The following is a 16,411-nucleotide window of genomic DNA, read 5'->3' as shown; positions in this document are numbered from 1 at the left end:
TTAGTCTACCTGCCTCACGACAACCATAATTCTTTATTTGTATGCAAACTAGATGCATGCAACGTTGAGCATACACACCAATTTCAGAGGTAAATGCCCATTCTAAGAGCCACCCATCCGATAACTTGGGGTGGATTAAGCGATATGTTTCTATAAGAGAGCATGGCACACGCTGGAAGTGGATTCTACAGTGATTCATCTTGATAAATCAAGGACTCTGGTAGATATGCTCCTCAGGATGAAAGGGCTGCTCATACACACGCTCCACATACACACCCCATACGCTGGCACTGTGCAAAAGCAGGCCAAGTCTTGGAGGCCGCTGTTTGAAGGCGCGAACGCTGTGTTTACATTCATTTACGGCAGCTGCCGTCTTAATCCCACACTGCTATTGCCAAGTGATGGAACACTTCAGACAAATTACCGAGGCCCCCGCAAAAGAAAACACAGCGAATGTGGGAAGAAAACAAGCACCATCTGAGATGTTTCTGGTGACAGATTTGCATTGCTTTTAACCAGGGTTCTGACAGCGAGAGTCGACAAATCTCTTGCTCTACGGCAGGTGACAACGAGAGAAACAGCCATGTCCCCACAACTTGCCTTTGTCAGATTAAAATGCACTCTAAATGGAGAGGAGATACAGCATTGCCGCCTTCTATATTATAAGGAAACAAAGAGAGCAGTTTCGCTCCTTGAGAGGGATTTAATTGTAAGTGCTCAATTCAAAGAGCTGATAAAGACACACAAACAGGCCCAAACCCCACCTAGCTGAAAGGGCTGAAACGGAGTGGGGGGGACAGCAGCCAGGGCCAAGTCATTTTCAGTGTTAAGAGCCAAAGCAACACAGCTAATCCGCATTGTCAAGCGGGGGCAAGCATGCAGACATGGATAAGACCACATCCTGAGCATCCGTGTCCCCAAGGCACAAGCACCCAGCTCTCGCTAGGATGGGAAGTCATTTGTGAAGTCCTTTGCAACAGCCAGTCAAAGAGGTTAATTGAAAAATTCCTTAATGTCATTACGACAGAACTAGATTAACCCAGAGCTAATTCACTTTATTGTTCCGAAGAGAGGGGGAACTCGACGTTGAACTCCAAGAGCAAACGTGAAGCCCAGAATTAGGGGCGAGGTGTTGTGTGTGTGTTTTTTTAAAGGACTATGCCAGTTTAATTAAGATAGGGAACATTATTCACCGCTCCGCACGGTTGGAAGGAGCAAAGTGGTAGCGCGGTCCGAATTCAGCGCCGTTGCCTCTGAAAATCACGCTGGCTTTTATTTAGCCAAAAGGACAAAACTGTAACTACATCTTAAAGCTCAGCATAGCCTACTGTGCAATAATGGTTTGCGATACTGAAGTCTTGGCTTTTTCCTACTGTATAGTCCACTGGGGCTGAGTATAATCTGTTTAGAAATTAACATTTAATAACCCCTGTTTCCCCCCCCCCCCCATCAGGAGGTGCTGCTGAAAAGAGCAGCAGATCTTGTTGAAGCCTTATATGGAATGCCCCACAACAATCAGGTTCGTACGCACGCACGCGCACGCGCACACGCACGCGCACACGCACACGCACACACACACACACACACACAGCATCAATGCGCTATATCTCTGGCTCATTGCCAAGTCAACTACCAGTGCAAATTCACAGATTCCACACTGTCTCCAACAGGAATCTTCACCACTACTGTATGTGTAACTATAGGCTATATGCGCTGTGATAAACCATAAAGCCAGGGAACCGAGCTTCAAAGCAAAGTAACCTATGACAATGGAGAGCCATAAATAACCAAAGCTAACTTCTCCGCGCTTCCCCCCCAGGAGATCATTCTGAAGAGGGCAGCTGACATTGCCGAGGCCCTGTACAGCGTTCCCCGCAACCACAACCAGATCCCCTCCCTCGCCAACACGGCCTCCCACGGCATGATGGGGGTCAACTCCTTCAGCAGTCAGCTAGCAGTCAACGTGTCCGAATCACAGGGGAACGACCAAGGTACGTTACATTACGGTATGTCACAGCGGCACAGGCAACTCCTGAAACGCTTTTTTAACTGTTTAATTATGTCATTCAAATGTGAGAATAGCAGATAAATAAGCTATTAATGCTATCCGATGTATGCCAATGTATTTAGGGCTTAAGTGGTTAACACTCAGGGCGCCAAGCCGCCCCATAACCCGCCAGATGACGGGTTAGGATTTTACCCCTCAGATCGCCATACCCGCCATATGGCGGGTTATAAGGTTTATATCAACTCCAAGCAGCCGAATCTCAAAACTAACCTTTCCTGCTGTCCAGGTTGCTGTCTGGTCCATAGCCAATGCTTCTATGATTCTGCCCTGCATTGGCTATGGTACTTTCGCTTTTAAATCTCACATGGAACTCAGACCAGCCTCTCCTCTTTAGCGCATTTAAAAAGAACGTGGGCAATATAGGTAGAGGGCGCAGCGGAGTAACTAAAAGTATTTTTTTCCCGGTGGAAACAAAATCCTTTTTTGGCCAAAAAGTACCGTTTATACGTGTGGTGGGGGGCTCAGGTGCGTCCACTAGGAAAGTAGGCTTTCTAATGACACAACCCACCTTTGTTTTGGTGAGTAGCAAAAACGTTATTTTTATTTACGCTAAAGAGGAGAGGCTGGTCTGAGTTCCATGTGAGAGTTAAAAGCGAAAGTAGCATAGCCAATGCAGGGCAGAATCATGTATCAAAATACACAAATACGTTTAAGGATAAGGGGTAAGGGGTGGCGCAAGACATAGCCCCAAGTCTTTGCCATGGACACATTTTTCTGTGTACATATTGATGATACCTGGTTAACAGACTACCACGATAAGTTACTGCAAAAATGATGAATGTTTCCAATTGAATGAACAAAATGAAGAATAACACCCATTCTCTCTCATCTTCTATGGGTTGGTTATACAGTGGGCTACAGCAGGAATACCAGCAGCGTATCCCCCCGGGGATACATCTCTAGCAGCACCCCGCAGCAGTCCAGCTACAACACCGTCAGCAACAGCATGAACGGCTACGGTAACGCTGGCATGAACCTCGGCGTGCCAAGCTCCCCAGGGTTCCTCAACGGGTCCTCTGCCAACTCCCCATATGGAAGTGAGTAGACTTGTTACTATGTGCCCACAGCGTAGCAGCAGCAGCAGCAGCAATAGTAGTAGTAGTAGTCGTAGCAGTAGTGGGGGTAGTAGCAGTAAGCCGCACCCGTGATTTCATTGCAGCAGTTTCAATTCTTTCCGACACTGTGAATCATGTATGACAGGGTTACGATGTTGATATTGATGCTCAAAAGTATATTACTCCTCAATTTATGGGAATCTCGGCCTCTTGGTTGTTTGGGAGAAAGTATCGTGGAACTCTAGGAAAAAAGAGAAATACGAGGGATGCTTCCTTGATATGTATATTTTACGAGCGCCAGTGTTGGGTCTGTACAAGATGTTGATGGTAGGGGCCTGTAATGCCATGTGAGTACTGATCGTGTATCCCCCCTGGCAGTAACACTATCCCAGCCTTACCTTAACTGCCCTCTCTCCCTTCTACTCACAGCACGTTCTCACTCTCCCGCCCCCCCACCCCCCTTCTTGCCTTGCCTCCCCTATCGTCTCTGCAGTTAAACAAAAGAGCGCCTTCGCCCCTGTGGTCCGACCCCAGGCCTCCCCACCCCCCTCCTGCACCAGCGCCAACGGCAACGGACTGCAAGGTGAGCCCCCCTCACCCCCTCATCCCTTCCCCACGGACTACTGGTCAGATACCGCTGCTCAGGCCTCTGTCCGGTTTGGTGAGGGACTAATCATTACAAATATATTCATTTTGACAAGCCAATTTACACCTTTCAGCTTGCACACATGCACCACACCACATACATTACAGACTCACATGGCAACATGATGCACACACGCATTCACATGCAAGCACCGCCTCACGCTCGTACGCGCCTGATGCCCTTTAATACAAATGATGTTCTCCGAAGGGCTTGATATACTTCGTCGCACGGACCACAAAACACTGATCTACAAGCTACCCATGTTGCGCCGTGACACGTCGTGATCATTTGCAGATCGGCTATTTGCTGTGAGCGGCACTGGAGCGCATCGACGTACAAATCCAGCGTGAGGTCGCGGAGGAAGCACCTTCCCCAGGATTGTTTCAGTGATTATGTTTATTAGGTTTTGTGCGTGTGTCACGACCGCGATGATTGCGTTGAAAACAAGCTTAGCCGTAGTGTGTGCCCCAAGATTAATAACATTGGGCTTAATGAAGTGGGAAATTAAAGTTCATCTTGCTACACGTTCATACTTATTAATACATGTTGTGCAGAAATTAATGAGCAATGCCTTGCCATCATCTGCGCTGGCAAACTTAAAAGCATTTCAACCATGACTCTACAAATATACTGAGAGCAATGTAATAATACATCATCCCAGCACTTCACTAGCCGCCTAATTGTTAAAACGTGTGAAAATACTGCATATATAAACTCTCGGGGTGATGTACAGTTGCTAATGATATCCTAAGCAGATGGTCTTCGTAGAATAACGGAAGCTACCTTTGATCGCGACTAATCTCTCTTGGATAATGACACAGAAATAGGACTCGGGAAAGTGAGGTTTGGAGGACTAACGTTCAGTGGAGTGATGGAGAACAGGGAAGAAGAGAGAGAGAGAGGGAGAGAGAGAGGGAGATGAAGGGAATGAAAAAATAAAAGGGAGGAGGAGGAGGAGTGTTAGGACTGAGGGGAGCTTTAGAAGTGTCTGGTACTGTAGCACCGAGGCATTGTGGGTAGTGACCGTGCTGTTGCTCGGCCGTCACCGTGGTCGTATCTCCTGGGAGTCTGGACCACTGTTTGCCAATACCCCGATGCCAGGAGAAATATCACACACAGCAAGACTGGCGTGCTGGGGGCTGAAATGTCAGAGCAAGAGGAAGCTTTTCAAAGTCTCCCCCCCCCTACTCCAAACCCCCACAAATGCACATCTTTGTGTGGGCCGGCGCATACTGCAAACACTCAGAGGCACACGTGCAAACAGGCCACATTAAGGTATGCACTCCAGGTGCACGCGCACATATATACGTATGCATGCACGCAAAACGCGCTCGCTCGCACACTCGCGCACACTCGCGTGCACACACACACACACACACACACACACACACACACACACACACACACACACACACACACACACACACACACACACACACACACACACACACAATTTGTATATTTTTCTCATGAATAGCCATACATGCATCTATCCAGTAGTACTAATTACTGCTCTCTCTCCCTCTCTTCCAGCCATGTCCGGCCTGGTGGTCCCTCCTATGTAAATGCACTTTTTTGTCATCTCAAGCACCAGTCTACACACTACCACTTCACAGGACTCCCCTATAGCACACAGCACAAAGCTGGTGTAGTGTATAGTCAAACAAGCATATCGTTTTTAACGAGGAAGAAAGAAGAAGAAAAAATAAAAAAAGAAACAAGAAAAGAATGAAATATTTTTTTCTTCCTTTTGGAAGACTTCCACAACCTGAAGCAAAGGATTTTTTTTTCTTTTCTCTACCCATTTTACCGAGCTTGAAGAGGACACAGGATGTGTTTATTTTGTGTACCCGTTAGCTTGTGCTTTGGCCTCGGCTCTGACCAATCAACGATATTATGTTCAGACTTGGAAAAGAACTCTGTGGACTCACCGGTCGGTTGTAAAGTAAACACTGATGTACAGTACATTTGCCGATGAACTCGTTTGCCTCAGAAATTGTTTTTTGTTTTTTTTGTTTTGTTTTTCTGTTTCAACTCTCTTTTAATAGATCCACAACAGTTGTGTGTCTTTATAATGTGACTTTTTTGTATTTTTATGTGTCAGAAAAATTACACAGGGGGCCAAGAAAGTTTGAATTTCAACTGGAAAAGTATATGAGATATATAATGTAGAAAATGGATCATGAAGTACAACAAAAACGAGTTTTTAAAAAAAATCGGTGGGGGGGAGGTGGGCGGGGACATGGGGTGTGGGTGGGTAAGGTTGTATCATGTTTCACTCCTGCATTTTAAATTAAATTTTGTAATTTATTGTAGCTAGAAATCATCTTCAAAAGTGGAAAAAAACTAATCTCTTGGATTCAACAAGCACACAGACGTGTATAAAGCACTCTGCTCTGTTGGAGACGGCATACTTCCATGTCTAGAACTTCCTTTTAAGCAAGTGTGTTTTGCCATGTTTTTCAACTTTTTTGCTAGCACTGTATATTAATGCATTTCTAGGCTACTGTGAAGTCCGTTTCTTGTCGATGAGGGGCAGCCTCCTCCTTCTAGCTCCAATTCCCTTCTGTGTTTTATATGTGGTTATAAAATTGTAGACTATTGTGATATTGCCAAACTTGTGCTAAATATTTATACATCTGTCTTTTTCATGTTCTTTTAGATCAACAACAACTTAAAAAAAACATTAAAAAAAGAGAAATTAAAATCCATTGAGACATAGGAGTAAAGTAGTTCATTGTCATTTTTCTGTTCAAATACACACTTGCGCTCACTGAGGGAAATTTTGTAACATATCAACTATAAATAATGTATTTATCTCTGAAATTTTGTATATTGCTTTTCATTATGTATGTATTAATCGTCATGCCCTTAATATAGTGATGCAGCACAGATAATTCAGCCAAGAACTGTTGCCTTCATTTGTTTTCCTTTTTTGTATTTGATGAAATGCAATGTCCATTTATTTCATGTGTATCCTCCAATTTGTGTTCCTCTGTCAAGACTCTCTGTCCATTTTTTAAAAGGGAAGTCAAACTTCATTGTTTATTTTTATATTGATTTTAAATTATCTATACAGACCATTTTGGAGAAAAACTTTGTTGGTTGTATTGTCAAATAAATTGTTTGTGACCCATAATGATAGTTGTTAAGACCCAATAGAGACTAATGTGCATGAGGGACAACCTTGGAGAAAAAAAAACACTCCATTTGTGGTTGTATTTTCTTTCTGTTTTGTAGAATGTATAGAAGTCATTTTTACTCACCACTACTCTTGCCACATAGCTTCAATGTGTTTACAGGGAAGAAAAGTTCAACAATGTCAACATTTGGAATGGAAACAGAAATGAATAAGTGATGTTTTATTAAAATTTTCAGTAAAAACACAATAGCCCCTCAACTGTGGACTTCTTCAGTTCTATGTGATCTCAGGCAAACTGGCAAGTTTTTTCTTTAAATAAATACAAAGTATCAAACAAAACACGGCATTGATTCCGGAAGAAACACCTGTAATTTGTCTGTGCGTAGTAGTGCATACCATAGATATAATTGTTTGCAAGCTGTGGAACGTATACTATCCATAAAACAGTTGATAAACTGCCTTTCTCCTATTCTTTAAGTGAAACATTCTGACATTGTGACATATTCCCATATTGATCGTTGTATCAGCATATCCTGCATATCTGTGGTGCTTCGAGGGTCCATTCATTGTAGACTTTCATAAATGGTGCAAGCTTTTTATTCAAAGCAGCCCAAATGGGGCTCATTCAAATCCCTCATTTCATTGCATTAAGCCACCTAGTTAATAAAGAATCAATACATTGAAAGAGCAAGGTTATCCTTTGTCTATAAGGGCTGGTATCGTTTTGAACCTCTTATAGTTTGTGAGCTGAAAGGGGACCGCTGTGAAATCTATACTCATCAAGTGGGTCAAACAGAGGGAGCGCAGTGCTGCAGGGAAGAATAGTCTCTCTCCTTAAAAACAACTGAACATCTTATCTGGCATCCTGAGTGGTCACGGAGAGCAGGTCACAAAATGTCAATTTCTCATCAAGGCAACATTGTCCGTGGCCACCCCGTGCTTTAATGCACAATTAAGGGAATGCAAGTTGAGCAGCAATCAGCATATCAAGGCTTATTATGTAAGCCGTGGCGTGCAAAAGATCTCGCGGCAACATAAGATAGCACAGGAGCTGCTGATAGCGCGACGGGGGCAGACGCACTCAAAGAGCGATTCAATTTTCGACTGTGATCGCCTTGTGCCTCAAAACACTCCCTCGATAATCCAATGTGTCTGATAACAATAGCCACACATCTGCTTCCTGACATGGCACTATCTGTTTCAGATACACATACACGGGTCTGGATCTATCGCCTTGCTCACTGCTGTCTCTATTATTTAATGACAAAACCTATCTGCGGCAAGGACTTACACAAGTGTGCAATTGTATGTCTATGAACTCTTAACTATCCTATTAACCCCTGAAGCCCAATATACTTCTGATCGTACAATAAAAAAATATGTGATATACAAGCTCACGTGTCACAATGTGACGTGTCGGAACTCGTAGATCTGCTATTTGTGCTACTTTTAAAATGTAAAAATGATCACTTATGCCCAAAATAGGGTTGGAATTGGATAAGAGCAACCATGAATATTGGATTTCCAGAAATCTATTCTCTCCGAACCACAAAAAAAAAACGACGAGCCAACAGCAAAGGCTAAATGAACATAGAGGAGAATTGTGAGAGAGACACAAACGTAAATGCAATACTCTGGGTTGGCACGCGTGGCCACTTATTGTGGGCTTTGAAAACACCAAAGTGGCGTATTGCCTCACCGGGCTTACTCTGTCGTCCCAGTCTGACCAGGCACCAGCTCTGCCACACCACTCAATCATTGTGAGAGCCTCTTTATTGGAGAGCTCTAATGGCCACCCTCCACCATGATCTTAATGTGTGCATTAAATATTTATAAATCCCGGGTCAATAACGCCCCATAACCAGGGCCTGACAGACCCCCACCATACCATGTGGCTGCCTTTCCCTCAAACGCAGGCAAAGGTCAGGGGGTCACGCAATCAAAAGAGAGAGAGCTCGCCACATCCATATGTTGCCACTCTTATCAAGACTTTCCTCTGTACTGCTTATCTGTCAAAGGAAAGAAATATTGAAAGCAATATCGATCTTAACTAGCCTTGTGTTGCTGAGGGCCAAGCTTCAAACATCTGCTCATGCATTGTTACATACAAGGAAAAAAACCACACACTTCAATAATAATATAAGCTGGAGCAGTGCTATTGAACGTCTCAGTTCACCGATGACTGCACGGAGCATGGCGACTAATAAACTCACTAATGCGGCAAGCCGACTGCGGTTTGGTGAAAGTTAATATTCAATAATAACCTCGTTTAGCTCAAGTCACACTGCAACGCAATGAGGTGCCGGACGCCAAAAATAACAGGCTTGCATATGTGTTAGGGTTATAGTTCTACGGAGCATAAATTAGGCTTTTAATGCAGAGTTTTAATTTTCTGCGTGGCTCAGCGTCTGCATTGGGTGACTTGGTTGCTTTAACGTGACTATATCCAGGCTGCGCGCCTCCTACGCTGTTCAGGTGAAAGATTGTGCTCCGGTGATAGCGCGCACAAAAGAGCGGCCGGACAATGAGCCAGTCAATGGAGAGCTCCAGTTGAAAGAGCTACAATGGCCGTGCATGCTGGGAATTGGGCTGGATGATATAAAGGAATGAAACCTTCATTGAGGCCATGGAGGACAAGCATTCAGAAAAGGGGTTTTGTTTGTTCTTTATCAATCTGCCGTTTCCCATGAGGAAAAACAATTCAAACTGACCTTAAAAGAGAGAATATTACCTTACGCATCCACTCCCTATGTAAGTCTTATTGAGGATCTTATATGTTCAGGGGGTGTTGATGTACGTAATACCTTTGTGCCGTTTATGTGTACCATATCAAGATAGGACAGGTCCATAAAACTAAAAAAAGGTGAACAATAGTTTCTCTCCACGACTCTCTGGTCAGTGCTGTACTTTTTGAAGACTTTTCTCTTTTGCCTCGACAGGATTCGGGCAACAGCTGAAGGAAAAAGCAGCTGCAATCGCTCCTATGAATTTGAAGATTATACAGGAGTCTGTGCTACCGTTTGTCGTAAAACTGCACGAGAGTAGATAGATAGTAACTTTCTGATGACTGACCTTTTTTTCTCCCCCTCTTTTTCCAACCAGTTCCACATTAGCTGAGTCTCTTGGTTGTGAATCAGTACATCAGATAAGACACTAGTTCCCCTAGCTACTCTACACGGGGAGTCAGCTTTGCAAGGAAAACTCTAGATCCTCACAAAGGATTTCCACTTCACTCGCTGCAGCCAAGAAGGATGAGCAAAAAGTATCTCAGTGCTCTGAAATCCATTAAACTTGTATTTGGGTGTCATTTGATACATCATCAATGTTTCAGTGCATTTCAAACCCACAAATGCAGGATTTACCCCTGGCAGAGATACAGTATTCAGCATATTTCTCCCCTCTATGAACTTCGCTTAGTCCAAGAGTAGGCGGCAAAGAAACTCCATGGTCAGAGTGTGTTACAGGCTACAGTAATAAAATAATATCACTTGAACTGAATTCACTGCCACAGTCTCCAACCATATAGAGCTTCTTTCATAGTGCCCCTCTGTACGGCTTTGTCCAGTAGTTCTGGATATGATATCATCTATTAATAATGTATTGGCAATGGATTACATAAAAAAGAGAGCAGAAATAACATCCAATATTCATGCCCCCTGAGCTTGACTGTGTCCAATCCGTTTGGCCCATAAAACCTTAGCCCCATTTCCATATCCGCTGTGGGTCGCGACAGGTCTGCCGCACAAAGACTCACAGAACGGCTCAACTCAGGAAAAGGGCAGTAAAAAACCGGGTGGATTTCTGAACCCTTATGAAACAGGCCCCCATTTGGAGAGGAGAGAAAAAAAAGAAGAAAAGGCTTCTTTTCCGATTTCAGCTCCTGCGAAAAAACCCGGTACTGTATTTCCCTCTCTTTAATTGTGCCACTTGAGAAATTGACGTGCCTCTGAAACATGGCATGAATCTCACAGTTATTGCAGTCCCCTTGGCGGGGAATGTTGATACAACATCTGCATGCTATAGAAAGTAATGGAAGTAGCAGAGGTGGCAGCTGCAACTCTACAGGAAGTGTGCCATTTTCAGGCAGTGCTGCTGTGAGAACCACTAACAGTCTGCCTGGTCTTGCAAGCAACTCCTGATTGCCAGGACACTGACAAACACGGCGGGTCTGCGCGGAGCGGCATCCTGGGGGATGACAGCTCCTGTTTGATTGTCAATAAGGCTCATTAGCAGGAAAAATGGGGAAAGCGAAAAGAGATTAAATGGCTTGAGACAGGGTCCCCCCCCCCCCCCTCAGCTATTATGGAGGATTTATCACAGGCCTTATTTCATCAATTCAACATTAAAAAAACCCACTCGTCGTTCTTCAAACATTGTTCTGACTATATTAAAATTAATTTCTTCATCTTAGAAATCCTCCAAGCCAAGCGACGCTATTTTAGGTTATGGTCCTTCCCGATATCGCGCATTAGCGCGAAGCTATATCCGAGAATAACACAACCAACAAATTATAATGGAGCCCTTTTAACAGCGCCTTGCATAAAGCTTTTTTTCTCCCAGCCCTAAGCCACTCTCATCTTCAGAACACTGGGCGGATGTTTTCCTCCATCCCAGGGAGGAATGGCCCACAAAGCAGTGTGTAAGGGTCTTTCCCTGAAGAGTCCTTGTCACTCGGCGCCAAACCTCTGTGATTATCGTTGTTTTTGCAGAGAGTGTCCAATGCCTGCCAATACCGCTGTTCCATAAATGAATTTGGCCCCTCGTCAACGAATTACCTAACACGCAGAACTGTGTATGTGTCACATCCAATTCCAACTCACCGGCTTTGGTTGCCGCGTGTCGGCTGGAGGACTTAATCCATTTTGAGCGGGAACCCATTTTGGTGTTTAAAATACATTATGTTATAATTTAGCTATTGAAAAATAGCAGATCTACAAGCTCGTAGGGCGCCACCGAGTGGCGCGCTACGAGCTTGTAGGTCTGCTATTTGTGAAAAGTCGTGAAAATGTGGCACATTTCTGGGGGGGTCCCTGGAACTAAATATTTTCAGATGGGGGTCTGCGGCCAAATACAGATAATTCTGGGGATCCTTGATATGAAAAAGGTTGAGCACCACTGACATAGAAAATGTGTTTTTTAGAAAAATGTTAGGATTTAGAAGCCTCGATTCAGTCCAAAATGGGTTAATCATCAATCGTCAATCATAATAAGCGAAGCACATTGATAGTTCTTTTCCCTTCCCCTTGCATAGTTAAATAAAGTGTAAAGGGAGAACTTAAAGCTGACCTTGTTAAATTGGGACCACAATTTATATTCCTAATTTAGTGTATGGATTAATTAGTCTTGGCAAATGTGCATATCGGTTTCCGCGTGGCATAGCTTATAGGAACTACAGTATATGTGGCTGATCAAATCCTTTGCAGACTTTCATAATAAGGAATGTTTGGAACGGTATCCATCAATCTAATCTTTACCCATCATGAATGTTTTACCCAAATAAAAGTATTTTTAGCACTATTGAAATTAAATTTTAATTGGCTCACAAGTAATCAAGTAGACCAACACTTTCCATGACCCCCCTTTGGTTTAATCTCAGCAACACATCCATCACAGCACTTCACCTCATAGGAAAAATGAATCCATCAACTGTTATCAGAAACTACGTAAAATATTCTAATTGGCCAATACAAGAACGCATTTTGCACGAGGCTGAAGAATTTGGCACCGGCGCTCATATTTTCCTTTCTCCCTGATCCAATGCACTCCTCTCTCTCCCCGTCATATAGATGGGAGTCTAGCGGGGCCCAGAGGCGCTGACAGAGCCCAGATGCTCCCAGTCTGTCTGGGGGACTGGGGAGACTGGTGCCATGGGGTCCTGGAGCCTCTGAAGTGCCGCCCCGCCCCGTCAACATGACCAAGGCTAGACCTGCACTTTCTCCAGTCCGAGACACTCTCCTTACCGCGCTGACAACCCGGCCTATAGAGTCATGGATTGATACGTGAAAGAATACACACTCGCGCTCAAGCCAGCGCTCGCTCGCTTCTCACGTAATGTATGACCATTCATCAGACGGTCCTAATTAGAGAGCCCCGGACCAACGGCTGAGTTCAAGAGGTTACACTGACATACTGACACAAGGTTACACGCACGCACGCACACACACACACGCAGACACACACACGCAGACACACACATACACACGCACACGCACACGCACACGCACACACACACACACACACACACACACACACACACACACAGAGCCACCTACTGTAACAGGGTTTATTTTGCATTCCCATTTAAAGCCATTCTCTCTCACCACCAGTGTCCTAGACTTCACTCGATTGAAAGGGAGGGGGGGGGGTCTCTTTGTTCTAAAAGAAACAAAAAAAAAAGGAGGCACCATACGACTCCTCCATCCTCCATATACCCTCTCTCAAAACACAAAGATCATTACAAGAGCATCAAAGTATGGCATGTTTGAAATGATATTTCTCTTTGTAGTCGTGGCGTGGCGCGCACTGTGCTGGTATTAGATGGTGCTGCAGCAGCTGTCGTGGCTGGCTGCGTGGTGCCTCTAGTGTCAGGGCCTCTGAGGCTGGGCCGTCCCGGCAGACAGACGGACAAGACAGACAGACAGACAGAGGGGTGTGGGGGGGGGAAACCTGATAGCGTAGCCAAGCCCCAGTCTGATATCTGCCTATCTTGCTATCCCCGTGTCTGTCTGACTTGACTGTTGGACCTATCCTCCCAACAGCTTGTGGCTGTGTGAGTTAACCCCCCCTTATTACAGTGGTGCGCAAACTATTTCATTTCAAAATGTCTAAAGATTGCAATAACTCTGAGAGTGTATGAATGGAACCAAATGTATTGCTGTAAGGGTACATTTGGTTCCATTTGTACACCTCTCAGAGTTACAGACCAGTAAGAGTCCATTTGGAACCCAGTCAAGGAACCCTGAGAACCACCGCTTTATTATATTTTACCAGTGGTGGTAAAATATTAAGTAAAAGTATCAATATAGAAATACTCTGTTATAAGTAAAAGTCTGGTACAAAAGTAATGGCATCAAAGTACCAAAAGATACTCATTATGCAAAATATCCGTTTCACAAGGTGTCTTAAAAGTATAAAATGTATAAAAATCTTTTGAAAATAGCAGATCTACCAGCTCACAACGCGTCGCATCGCGGCTTAAGTTACTTTCAACCACTGTATTTGACCCTCTTTTTGGGGTTTCCTCCTTCCTATTTTCAGCATAGAAACTTCTGCTCAAGTTTTGGAGCCTTGCGACCGAACGTGCGGTTTCTCAAATGTTCCGAAACAGGAACAAGTTGTGCCACATTATAGTGGCTGTGACTTTTACCAGAGGGTCTAGGTTGAGATATAATGTTCAAATTATGAGTGGAGATGTATGACACCGGGAGACAAGGACGAGTGCGAGAGATGGCAGCGCCAGAGAGTGTGTTTGTATTTGATGTGGGGGCAGAAAATTGCTCTATAATGAGGACAGGTTGGCAGGATATGAGATGGGAAGTGGGGAGACAGGATATAACATATATGAGAAGGGAAAGAAACGGTATAGGTAGGAAACACTTTGCTTGTTTTTGGGCCGCCTGCATAAAAAAGCCACAAAAATATTCCTTGCTTCTATGAGGCGTGATTAATACAGCCTGGCCAGGTCAGAGCCCAGCGCTAACATTGTGAATGCCACCAACCATAGCCGCGTGCTCTTTCCGGGGCTCAATTGAGTGTGTGTCATATGTGAGAGTGAGTGTGTGTGTGTGTGTGTGTGTGTGTGTGTGTGTGTGTGTGTGTGTGTGTGTGTGTGTGTGCGTGCGAGTGTGCGCGTGCGTGTGTGTGTGTGTATGTGTGTGTGTGTGTGTGTGTGTGTGTGTGAGAGGGGGTTAATAAATGTTGAATCAAACGCCGCACGAGACACTCACACTCCTTAAGGGTTGCCCATTAGCGGTGTGTGGGTGCATGGGGAGTTTATCAGTGTCTGGGTGATTTATGAAGTCAGACTCAATATCATCCTCTTCACCCACACACATATGGACATACACATTGCACACATGTGCACACACATGGACACGTGGACACGCACGCACACGGGCACGCTCGTGCATATGCACGCGCGTGCGCGCTCCTCACCGAGATGGAAGCAGATATTAGGGCAAAATTAAAGGTTTCACCGAGATTAACAGTGCGGATGATGAGATCGTCAGAGCCTCTTTTAATCTAATTCCTTTTTATCACGGAGCCAGCGTGACACGGTAGTGGTAAACTGCGCACACACACACACACACACACACACACACACACACACACACAAACAGACACACACACACACACACACACACACACACACACACACACACACACACACACAGAGGAATCAAAAACTGTAATATATATCAAAAAAATGTTTTTTTTTCGAAGGGACTCCTTTTGATACCCAAGCCCTTAACGCGGCCAATTTACTTGGGAGTTGCCGGTTGACGGTGGACTCCTATCTTTCAAAGTGTCGCCGTGAACAACAAACAAACAACAACAACAGAACTCTACAGGCGTACATCGAAGTATCTTTAGCTGTAAAAAATTGCGCCGACGCTCCAAAAGAATTTACTTAGCCATGAGCGTAATAAAAAAAAGGGTGCTTACAGTGCACTTCAGAGTGCGCCTGCCTTAAATGGGACCCCTTGTGGCTGTGTCACAGCTCCCTTCGTTAGGGGGCTGACGGTAGCCTGTAGTCACCACAGGCATCATTAGCCCCTCTGTGAAACCACAGACTGAGACTCATTCTTCATCTGCCTGTCTGCTGCCTCAACATCTATGCTGGGATCGTGTGCTCCAATGGCAGAGCGAGGGAGTCCAGCGGCATGGCAGACATCCGAACGGAGCTGATAGGGTAAGAAATTCATGAAAAAGAGAAAAAAAGAAGAAGACGACGAAGAAGAAAAATGCAGCGCGGTTCAAATGTATTCAGCGAGTGGGGCCTATTGAATTGGTTCTGTAAAGGTTAGAGTGGAGGTTATTTTCGGAAAGGGGGATTATTAGGGGCTACATGGGAGAGGAATAACCGTGGGCCAGCGCGGGTCACCCTGAAAATGACGCTAGAAAGTGAAGGGAATCATAGATTTGGGACGGAAAGTGAAAGTGAGCAGTTCACTAACTGCTGTAATAGTCAATGTAAAAATAATGACTTAAAGTGTTGTGGTACATTTTTTTTTATTTTATTTTTTTAAATCTTACATAATTTTATTTTTTTTCTTTACCAAAGCCGAACTCAATGGCTGGATCTTGGCATGGTCTTTTGTCAGTAAGAATAACTCATCTGTTCTGAGAGATCAAATGGGGTTATGATAAATGATGAAAATGAAATAATATTATGAGCATTGGAAGTTAGATGAAATGTGCTGGCAGAATCCAAGGTTGAAGTGTTGATTTCTGTTTCCCGTTCTGCACTGCCCTCTAATGGAAAACGCTCTTCAGAGAGA

The 16,411-nt window shown here is 44.4% G+C and overlaps 1 protein-coding gene across 7 annotated transcripts in view; it reads left to right on the top strand.

The window, feature by feature from the left end:
- The window catches only part of LOC308328448 (transcription factor COE3), an 84,717-nt gene extending 78,727 nt beyond the window's left edge, over positions 1 to 5,990 (top strand). For 2 of the 7 annotated variants that reach the window (XM_080782269.1, XM_080782268.1), the window contains exons 12-16: positions 1,454 to 1,519; positions 1,820 to 1,991; positions 2,920 to 3,105; positions 3,617 to 3,706; positions 5,303 to 5,990. In XM_080782269.1, the coding sequence (XP_080638395.1) occupies positions 1,454 to 1,519; positions 1,820 to 1,991; positions 2,920 to 3,105; positions 3,617 to 3,706; positions 5,303 to 5,334 (546 nt within the window). In that variant the 3' untranslated portion in view covers positions 5,335 to 5,990. Of the gene's footprint in view, positions 1 to 1,453; positions 1,520 to 1,819; positions 2,007 to 2,919; positions 3,106 to 3,616; positions 3,785 to 5,302 lie in introns of all 7 variants that reach the window. The other 5 variants (XM_080782266.1, XM_080782265.1, XM_080782264.1 and 2 more) reach the window with 3 other exon arrangements.
- The last annotated feature ends 10,421 nt before the right edge of the window (positions 5,991 to 16,411 follow it).

This window comes from Protomyctophum bolini, assembly GCF_963924005.1.
Source record: "Protomyctophum bolini genome assembly, chromosome: 14".
Classification (NCBI taxonomy): Eukaryota; Metazoa; Chordata; class Actinopteri; order Myctophiformes; family Myctophidae; genus Protomyctophum; species Protomyctophum bolini.
Note: the sequence above shows the minus strand (reverse complement) of the source record. Positions and strands in the feature narration are given on the sequence as shown.